A 10,926-nucleotide genomic window follows, 5' to 3' on the forward strand; every position below is an offset into this window, starting at 1 on the left:
CATGCATCTGCCGTCGGGCGCGCGCATCCACGAGGTCTTCCATGTGGGCTTGTTGAAGCCCTTCCGCAGTGAGCCGCCGACAGTTGCGCCGGATCTTCCACCGACCTCCGATGGTCGTCTCCTTCCTGGTGGAGCGAAGGTGTTGAAGGCCCAACAGAGTTGTGGCCTATGGCGCCTCTTGATCCAATGGTAAGGCCTTCCGGAGGAGGACGCTACTTGGGAGCCCCTTGATGAGTTCCGCAAGCACTTCCCCGACTTCCAACTCGAGGACGGCCTATTTGCGCAGACGGGGAGAGATGTTATGACCGGTATACATTATAACCGAAGAGAGCCCAAGGACGCAGCCACTTAAGGGCCTGGTCCAACTTATCTTATAGTTATTAGGGGCTTAGCCCAATTTATCATATTTGTTAGCGCTAGGGAGATTATATATACTCATGTAAGAACTCAGTTTTGGTTAAGCAGAAGCAATCATATTTCCTCGCCTCCCAACAAGAGCCGGCGCCTAAACCCTAGCCGCCTTCTCTTTCTCGTTCACACGATAACAGCGCCCCGCCGCGGCCGGCCGTGCGCCTCGCCCCGCCAACCTCTCTCCCACCCCTATGACCTGATACCTAGATCTGATAGGGATCCTATTCCTATCATATGTCAAATACTACTGCTAACAGAATGGTTTTTTTTTTACGAATGCATCTAGATAGCGTATCTTTGCATTGATAAAAAGATATAGAGTTACAGAATGATGTCATGGACACGTGCGCTAAAAGGCTCGGCCCCTTACATGATTTTAGGTTAGATGTGTAAGGCTAGCTAGTTCTTTAGTTTAATTATTAGTCATTAGATAAGAACGATGTTACTTCTAGAGCGTGCGTTCTCGGGTTCGGCAACGACACATGTTGACTGAATTTTTCTAGAGATGTCTGATAGGCTCACATGCACGTATTCCTTCTCTGATAAATGTACATCAGCTGGCTAACTTTTGAATTTTTACCTCACTAGTAAGCTTGCACGTGCAACGCACGTCTTAACAAATACATTTTTCATAGATACATCTACTCCCAATAAAATACATCTTATGAGTGGATCTCATGCCTACTACCACATGCTTATAGTTTGTGATGCTAGTGTAAGAAAATAACAACAAAAAACAATACATTCATCAGATGACATGATACCATACTTTTCAAGTTAGCATGAAGGTCGAAGACCATATTTTCAAGCACTTACGTCCACTCAGAGTTAGGTTTAAAGTTGTTGAATGTCATTTTTTATTACTTATATCTATATAAATAGAGATCATTGTTGGTATTTCAAAAACTCTGAGCATTTTGGTTGATCACAAACGTCAAAAATAGATAACTATATGTCTGAAACTCATGTATTTTGAGGACAATATAGCAAATTGCAATTTATACTTTAATCCCAAGAGAATTTACAAATATATGCCTAACAAGGCAACATCAATGTTGAATTTCCACACCATATTTTGCAAAATTAACTGTTTGAAACGAATACTCTGATAAATATTGTCAGTCAATGTTTAGATCATAAGTACTGTTGTGAAAATCCCACCAGCACAATGCTCAAATCATCAAATATCACCTAATCAAACCCATGTATAAAATCGGGTAATACATTTGTACCGGCAAGGTGGACGAACCAGTTCCTCTCTACATGCTTATGCTTCTTTAGATCTAGAGTCCATCAAAAAGAGAAGTCTTCCGGTCTACATGTGATAGGATAGAATGTCAACAACTTAGAAAATGGCATAATAATCATGTTCAAAAGAAAATTAAAATATCAGAATCACATTTTATTTTCACACATTAGTGTCACTTATTGGGATTGTTTTAGTATCAAAGAAATTGCTCTAACATTACAGATGGACATTTGTCTAAAAATAAAATCAAAAGGCAACAATAGTCCGATCCAAATATCTTTAGAATATGTTAGTGAAAATTGTAACTACCTATAAACGATTTATAAAACATGTCAATAATATTCCAACGCTTGCAAGATCTCCTGTACAAGCAATGCAATCTCTCATTCCATGACCAGAAAATACAACACGTTATATGATAGGATCAAGGTAGTGATAAAATAACTTTAAATATGACTATCGGGTTCTCCTTAAATATTCACATAGAAATTAGAGAAAAAAACAATCTGATATTGTACCAGAATTTTTCATATACTCCATTTCATCCGCATTCTAGTTCGATTGTCATCAAATACCTTGTGGACATAAGAAAATCTGCACAAACAAACAAATCTGCGGTTTGCTTGGAGTTACATAAAAAAGGTTGATAAAAAATCTGCACAACCAAACATTAGAATTAGCAACACAGGGCATCGAGCATGTAATTATAGAGGTATGGACGTAAGTGCAATCAATTATTATAATTATAAAACAAGTTAGAGGCCAACTTCTGAAGACTGACTACACATATCTGTCAGAACACTGAACTAATTATAGTCGATCTTTTGTCGTGGTCTCTTCAAATAGAGCTCAAAGATCATAAATACTAATCAGTAATCACGAGGCAGATGAAATAATCTAGTCAACAAGGTCAAGAAGAAGCCTGCCTCCAAGAAATCAGGAGGAAGATGAAACGATCTTGTCAACAAGGTCAAGAAGAAACCTCCCTCCGGCGAGGGAAATTATAAAAAAAGGGATTACGGGGAGCTTTAGGGGTCGGCTGCAAGACATTAACGGAGCCAGGCCATGATTAACCATGCAGAACCCTAGGTCGTGAGCGAGGTGAGAAATGACACATGGAAGCATGCTTTGTTCATAACGATTGTTGTGCAATGCTTATGTTCCTTCAACTCCATCTAAAGTTCTATCAATAAAAACCCTAAACTCGAACTCCATCAAGTCAATAGAAACTCTAAAGTCCTAACTACATAGTTGATCGAACAGTGAATATGGACTTCAAAATGCTATTGACAGTACATCAAACTGAAAAATTAGTTGTTTCAGAATTTAATGCTGAAGCTTTTTTATATATGTTCTATGTTGTCATCTATCCGTTCTATCCATTCCAATTCCAAAATAATTAAAGAAGCACGTCGAAACTCTGCTCTGCAAGTCTGCATACAATCTGGTGTATCTGTCCTACTTGTTCCATTGCCCATTTACGTTTTACATGGTCCTCTATTTACCACAGTAACTAAATCATGCCCAAAGAACTCAGTCCTCTTAATTCACAACTTGGTACACACAAAGGCTTGCATCCTGAGATAAAAAAAAGCAACTGAACGAGCATAAAAAAGCAAACAAGCAGCTACCTTAATCAGTTAGAAGAACCACAATCCGACCCTTAGATCACACTGTTATAAAAATTGTAGGCAAAAGAAGCAAGCGAGCAACCATCTTACTTAATCAGCTGGACCAAATTAAATAAGTGATTACCTGCAGGCTTGCTACATGTTGCAGCTTTGTGGATGCAGAGATCAGTTGTGCGGAGGCGCCAAAACGCGAGGATCATAGCGGACTTGCGACCAGTTTTTAATAAAGATGGGTTATCCGATTCAGTTAGTACCTTGGTGTTGTCTAGACCGTAGCGTGAAGCTCCATTGGCACCTGTGTCGTGGCCGGTGCATATGCATCAAGGTGAGCGACGAACAGAGGAAACTTACTGGCTTCTCTAGCTCATAGACCAGGTCAGCGGCCACGCGTGCGACGGGAGATGGGGCATCAGCATACCCGGGGGAGGAGCATCAGGCGGTGGCGACCCACGCTCGCGTCCTTGCTGCGGCGGTTGCGTGCGCGCTCGCGCGTCCGTCAGAGGAGGAGCGGCAGGCTGTGGCGGTGGCAAGGAGGAGAGAGAGGAGGGGCAGACTGCAGGGTGGAGCGGACCTGAGGAGGGAGGCTGGCCGGCGACGGCCTGGCCTGGCCGGCGGCGGCGCGGGCCTGACCGGTGGCGGCGGCGCGGGCCTGGCCGGTGGCGGCGCCGTAACCCTAGGCGCGGGGCAGGGCGAATTGTGGGGCGGGGCGGGGCGAACTGCGGGGTGGGGAGGGACTGACGGGGCGAGGTGGGGCGGACCTGAGGAGCGATGGCCGGCGGGGGCGACGACGGCTTGGCCGGCAGCGACGGCGAGGATGGGCGACGAGGTGAGACAGGAGCGGAGTGACACCCCGATGCGGGAATGGTGCGAGCGAGACTGCGATGCGCGTTAATTTTGGAGTGTGATTACGTGCTGCAGGATGGGTGGTGGAGGTGGAGCACGGTCAGTCATGGAAATTTGCTAAGTGCACACATAGATGTATTAGGTAATGTTGGTTGTTGGATTAGGATTTGTGGGATTAATTGTGTGGTGCTGATTGCTTCGTGTATTTTGTTGTACTAATTGCTGGATACACGTAAGAAAGTTCTCGTTTGCTTGTTTAATAGTAGTATAGATTAAGTGCATAAGTAAGGCCGGTGCTGGATGCATCAAGAGCCTCCTCTTGCTTCCAAGGAATGGATTAAAACTAATTTCTCTGTACTTAAATAATTATAGTTAGAAGAACTTGTCTAGTTTTCTTCAATTATAATTATTTAAGCACAAAGAAAGTAGAACTTAGACATTAGGATACTACTAAGCTGCCTACCAAATAACTACTTCCTCCGTTCCTAAATATAAGTCTTTTTAAAAATTTCACTAAAAAACTACATACGAAACAAAATAAATGAATTTACACTTTAAAATATGTTTATATACATTCGTGTATAGTTAATAAATTTTTTAAAAAGATTTATATTTAGGAAGGGATGGAGTACAAGATTCAACATCAGATAAGCAAGCTCTAATTGTGAACCTAACAAGAGATCACTATAGAACTAATACAGGGCAGCTGAACGAGGGACACAACATTTCATGATGAGCAAGTAGAATTTAGTGTTAAGAAGAAGAAATCAACAAAGTACAGGACTACTCGAATCAAATAAACGAGCAATTCCAAACAAAAAGTGATGATGGGACAAACTGAAGTCTGAGACATCATCAGTGCGGACACAAGACAGAACAAACCGGAACGACCATTTACAAATCCCTGGATAACCCTAACCACACCGATACACTAATATAAACTCCAGAAAGACCCCCACCATGGTCAGTTCATGGAGTGGCAGCAAATAAACGGCATCCACTGCTGCTTCTTCCCTTTCGGCGACTTCTCCACCGGTAACCTAGCAGGAGAATTCCAGTCTTGCTGCTCGGAACCTGGCTTGGCGGGCGAAGGGTTGTCCTTCGACGATCGGCGCCTGAACGACAGCACCCGGTCCTTGGTGCTGGCCTTCTTTTCTTTAATAACTTCCATGCCTTTCTCGGAGAGAAGGGACTTCAGGGAGACATGGCTCTTGTCTGAATCTATTGTCATTTCCTTATCTGTGATCTCTTCATGCGGATGGTCATTTGCGCTTTCCTTGGTGTGGTCATTTGCGCTTTCCTTGGTATTGGTCTCTGCTGCAGTCTCTTCCTTCTGCTTCTTTTCTTCAACATCATCGGTGGGAGCGTGGTCCGCGGCAGCCTTTTCATCCTGCTTCTCTTCTTTGGCATCATTTGTGCCCTGTGGTGTGCTGCTCATGTGAGAACTAGAGTCCGAGACAAGGATAGTACCTGCATTGCCTCCGGCACCGATGGAAGTAGGCTCTGCACTCTCCTTTCCTTTGACATTGTCAATGGCGTGGACCAAGCTAATATCAACAGTAGGTTCTGGAGTTACCTCTTCTTTCTCCTTTCCTTCAACGGCATCAACAATGCTTACCGCATCAGTGTTGTGAGAGGTTGGTTCTGACATAGTTTCTTCACCCTTCTCTTTAACAATATCTGTGTGGTAAACTACATTTTTGTGAGAACTAGGGACCACTGTCATGTCTTCATTCTGCATTTTGTCTTCGTGTATCACATTGATAGCATGGGGAGCAGGATCTGGCGTAATTTCTTCATTTTGCTTCTTTTCTTCAACTTCATCTGTAATGTTCGTCATCTGAGCAGTAGGGTCTGCAGCAGTTTCTTCACCGTGCTTCTCTAATTCAACTATAGCTGGGATATCCACCACATTTATCTCATGAGCAGTTCCCATGTGGACAGCACTCTGTTCCTTTTGCACAATTATGTCTCTGCTGCTTATCAAATCAATATTGTCAGAAGCAGGATCTGCCATCACCTCTTCAATCTGTTCTTTTTCCTCAACACTACTTGCACTCTGTAATATGCTGGTCTTCAGGGTACTATCTTCTGCACTAGTTTCTTCAGTCTGCTTAATCTCTTCAATGTTATCCATACTGCATATATCGTTAGTCTCATGAGACGTAAGGTCCACACTTCTGTTCTCAATTTGTTTATTCTCGTCAACATCATGCTTGCTATTGATCCTGATCTCATGAGTATGGTCTAAGCTGGGCTCTATTGGGTCGATTTGAGATGGCATGGAAATGACATCACTTGTATGGCTTGGATTATTCTGTGTGTCATCATCTGCTGTCACCTCGGAGGTATCTTTCTTTGTAAAATCAGAAGCACTACCAGCTGATATGACCTCAGCAACTAGACTATCCACAGCAGGCTCTGTTGCACTTGATACAGCTTGGATAACCTCATCTGTGGAATGCTCATTGAACGTCAGTTCATAAACAATGATCATAAGGGACATGGAATAGTTGGGAGATATTTATGAACATGTTGTTACTTGTAAAATAAAATGATGCTATTCCAATTTTATCTAACTTGTAGATAGGTCTTACATGATTTGATACTGAGGCCTTCTATTTGAGCTGTATACTTAAATTTCAAGCATAAGATAAAATTATTTTCGTTATTTCAATAAACAACCAAAAGACTAACAGTGTCGTATTTAGGAATTAGGGACCATTTTCACCATATGTTGAGTACTATGAGCATAACACACAAATATGAATTATGACAGCTCAACCTAACCAAAAGCCCAAAATTAGACTTTACCACTTCTTACAAAAACTTTTGCGACCGAACAACAAAAATAGTACGAACTACAGAGTACAGGATCATCAGCACAAAAACTCAAAGTCTCACCTGCACCAGGATAGCTTGACCCTTCTTCAAGGCCCGTCTGTTTGGAGTTTGTCAGCTGAACTGCTACCACAGAAATAGAATCAATTTGCTGCTGTGTTTCAACATCTGCTGTCTTCAAATGACAACCAGCAGAAGCAAGTTGAGATAAATCATCACTACTGGTATCATCTGTGCGGACATTATTATCAGTAGAAGGTTCCTTATTCCCAAGTACATTGACAGGTTCCTTGATGGTACAAACTTGCTCAACTGGGTTAGGTCCGATAACCCCGCCGTCGTCCTTGGATTCAGTGTTTTCACTGGGGCTTTGCTCTTCGGTAACAACACCTAAGTTGTTGGCACATAGGTCTTCCTCCACTGTAGTAGCACTATGCCCCTCAACAATTTTGGTTTGCAGCTTCTCTTGATAGGACGAATCAATCTCATTACCTTTTACCAACATGCCCTCACGAGTTTTGTCTTCATCAATGGTGTTGAGCATACAATCGTTTCCAGCAACGGCGGTACCATCGGGGCTACCAGCTCTAGCAATTGTTTGTGTAGAAAATTCACCTGAAGCAGCATTTGATGCCAGGGACATGGCATTTGACTTGCTTGCTTCATCTGCAGAGAAGTCTGGACTGAATCTTGCACCATCTTCAGGCTCTGATTGACAATGGGAAGCGGAGGCATCCTGATGCTGATCACCACTACAATGTGATCCAGACGGATACAAATCTTGTGGTCCGCTTTCAGGCAGCCGCGGATCAGCTTCAGTTTGAACGTCAGTTCCATTAGCCTTAGGAGGCACTTCAGAAGTAACATGATTGATAATGACGTGAACTCCGGCACTGTTAGGAGAAGAGTGCACTGCAAAAGAAATCCACAGAGCAAATTAATTACAGTTGTAATGCATCACAAAAATATAACAGCGGTGAGAAGAGCATTGAAGAAAGTGTACGCATATAGCAAAGTGAATAATTAAATAGCCCTGGACTTTCTGGCAGTGATGTTATATGCTGCCAGCACAGGATGTTGACAATTTCACAAGAGCCCTAGTACTAAGCAACAACAAGCTGCCGGCCTCACTAATTTACTGAGCCGCATTATTCTACCGAACTTTGGCATGTACACACAGTATGGGATTTCCAAATCATCACTATCCCAAAGAATATTAATCCTAACCCCGACATTGACAGCGAAGTACACACAATCTGAGCATTACACCGCTAATCGAGAAGACAGGAACCGCTGCCTGTACTACTGTAATTCCAACCTGGAACATCAGTACGAATTTACTGAATCATGGAGGTTCTTCTCTGCATAGGCAAACTGATAAATGGGAGGGGGGAAAAGAAGTAGTAGTAGTAGCAATTTCCACCTGACGAACCCCAACCAAATCATTTGACATAGATTTTGGGCAAATAAAACAAAGAAGGGGGAATATTCGGGGAGGAATAATCGGAGCAGACCTCCAGTGGCGTCGTCATCTACCGCATTCCCAACATCCTCCGCAGATCCGGGCAAAACGCCGCCAGAATCCGAAGCAGGCGCTCCATTCGCCTTGCCTCCTACATCCGCACCTGGGTCGAGGACACCCAAACGCATCAGCGCAAGAACACCGCAGACGCAAGCAACGCGCCGGAAACAGAGCGGGAAAGGAGCCGCGCGGTACCTGGCACCAGCTTCTTGCCTTGGCGCTCTTCCTCCCCCTCCGCACTGGCGGCGGCGGGCGGCGACTTGCCGCCGCCGCCGCAGTTCTTGCGGTGCGCGCGCCGCTGCTTGGCGCTGGGGTGCGCGCTCGCGTACTTGTACCCGCACAGGTGGCACAGGTGGCCGCCGCTGCACGCGCCGTCCCCTCCCCCTGCACACACACACACACACACAGGAACCGCCGCGGTTACATCACACGAAAGAGCCAGGAGAAAACATGAGAGCAAGGGGCGCCGCAATGCGAAAGGGGCCAGGGCTCACCGGCAGCGCCGCCGCTCTTGTTGCCGCCGCTGTCCATGGCGAAGGAAGCGAGCAGTGTGGTGCGGGTCTCGGCGCTCCCGTGCTCGGCAATGGCGGCGGAGAAGAGAAGTCTACCAGTAGCGTGGGTCGCGCTCGTGTCCTCCCTGCTTGTGCTGCTTTCGCCAACTCTTACACACCCCGCGCTGTCAGGGCCCACGGCGTCCGGGTCCACGCGTCAGCGATAAATTAACGGTGGCGCGTTAAACGCGCGGCGCGGGGGGGCCCTCGGCGCGGAGGGACAAGAGACTTTCTGGTCGTTTACGTGCGGTTGGGGCCTGCGCCGCTTTCCTCGGACGTGATCTGGGCCGTCCGTCGCGCAGCCGACGGCTGGGGATGCGGATAAGCTGTAACAAACGGGACAAGATTCTTCACGAGCGCCGGGGTACCCCACGTGGGGGTAAAGCGAAGGATTCTTTTCTTTGCTCCGGGTGGTAGTAGTTAAGGTAACCTGCGCAGCCTTTCGGTTACGGATAAAATCATTTCTTGTTTCGTGTAAAACGTACCGCTACTCTTGTGTTCATTTTCTTTTGAACACAGGACAGACGAGCATATATTATGAACATATATATACTTAACCTTATAAATACACATAATCAAAGCATCTACAGTCAAACCTTGCAAATCCAACTCCTCAAACGCCCGCGGACGAGTCGTCCGCGTCCGCATACACTGATCGAGCACCCTCATCTGATGTCTTTTACATTTACGCCCCTCATATTCAAATCCTTAAAATCATACAACTCATGCAGCGCTACGTAAAAATAGATCAACACCAAAATTCATCGGATTGGCCGAACAAAAGGAACATAGTTCATCGAAGTTCATTGGCAAATCCTAACTACAAATTAGCTAAACATAGGTAAAATATAAATGAAGAAGGGAACAGTCACCACCTCCTCGCCGGCCCTTTGCCCTTCCGATCATCGGCGCAGCTATAGGAGTCGGCGACTGGTGAGGAATCGGCCGAGTCGTCGGACGAGGAGCTGAGGTCCTCATCGTCGTTGTCGGAGAGGATGACGAGCCCTTTTAGCCATCGGACCTCCTTGTCTTGCTCCTGCTTGAGCTTGGCGAGCCGAGTCGCCTCTATCGTTGCCTCCGCTGCGCCTTCACGTTCTTTCGAGGGAGCCACCGCGCGTCCGTCTCCGCGGTCGTAAGCGACCGACGGTAGACCCTTTCGAGGAGCCGCACATCCTCGTCGGGGTCCGCCTCCATCCCGCGGCGACAGTGCATGGATTGCTCCGCCTCCGACCCCTTCCTTTGTCGTTGTCGCTTGCGGCGGGCGGCGCATACCTCTGATTTTGGCGTGCGTGTTTGGGTCGGCGCGGCGGGCACAAGCACCCACCACTGCCCCACGTGGGGGAGCAGCAGCCGGCGGGGCCAGGGGACGGCGTAGGGAAGGAGCGGGTTGCGCAGGCCGCCTGCCGGAGCTACGCACGGACGGGGAGGCGCCAGCACCGGCGTCCGAGCTACGCCGGAGGGAAAGCTGCGAGGCTACCGATCCGGAGCTGCCCCCGGTTTCCACCTTGGACAACTCCAAGGCGATGTGAAGGGCAAGCTCATACTCCAGATCCAGGTCGTCGTCGGAGCGGCTGCCAGAGCTTGACATTTCGCGGGATTCGATCGAATTAGGTGCGGGGAGAGGAGAGGACAAATCGACAGAGGAGAGTGAGTGAGCTAGGGTTTTCGGAGCGATGAGTCTGATGCGTTTTTTTGTGGGACAACCATGGGGTTGTGGGTGGACCGGGCAAGCACGCCCGTGTTCTCCCATATCCGCTCCATATTTAGGCTAGATATGAGGGATGCCGGTCAGCCCAGGCGTTTGAGACCCGTTTATGGCGTCCATCTCAATCACTTTTTAATGACCGGACACTGATCAAACGGGTTGTCCGAACGTTT

The 10,926-nt window shown here is 46.5% G+C and overlaps 1 protein-coding gene across 1 annotated transcript; it reads right to left on the reverse strand.

The window, feature by feature from the left end:
- Nucleotides 1-4,841: 4,841 nt before the first annotated feature.
- Nucleotides 4,842-9,196, reverse strand: LOC123407317 (uncharacterized protein YGR130C-like). The gene is made up of 5 exons (XM_045100425.1): nucleotides 8,992-9,196; nucleotides 8,693-8,881; nucleotides 8,490-8,600; nucleotides 7,039-7,887; nucleotides 4,842-6,588 (listed from the first exon to the last, which is right to left on the reverse strand). Exons 1-5 carry the CDS (start codon nucleotides 9,026-9,028, stop codon nucleotides 5,099-5,101), a joined length of 2,676 nt encoding a protein of 891 aa, XP_044956360.1. The 5' UTR covers nucleotides 9,029-9,196; the 3' UTR covers nucleotides 4,842-5,098.
- Nucleotides 9,197-10,926: the final 1,730 nt, after the last annotated feature.

Source organism: Hordeum vulgare, chromosome 7H (assembly GCF_904849725.1).
Source record: "Hordeum vulgare subsp. vulgare chromosome 7H, MorexV3_pseudomolecules_assembly, whole genome shotgun sequence".
Classification (NCBI taxonomy): Eukaryota; Viridiplantae; Streptophyta; class Magnoliopsida; order Poales; family Poaceae; genus Hordeum; species Hordeum vulgare.

Coding starts and splice junctions, on each gene's coding strand:
- LOC123407317 (XM_045100425.1), bottom strand. CDS start 9,028: ATGGACAGCGGCGGCAACAAGAGCGGCGGCGCTGCCG. Junction 8,601..8,692: donor AGGCAAGAAGCTGGTGCCAG/GTACCGCGCGGC, acceptor TCCTCGACCCAG/GTGCGGATGTAGGAGGCAAG. Junction 6,589..7,038: donor GTCAAGCTATCCTGGTGCAG/GTGAGACTTTGA, acceptor AGCATTCCACAG/ATGAGGTTATCCAAGCTGTA.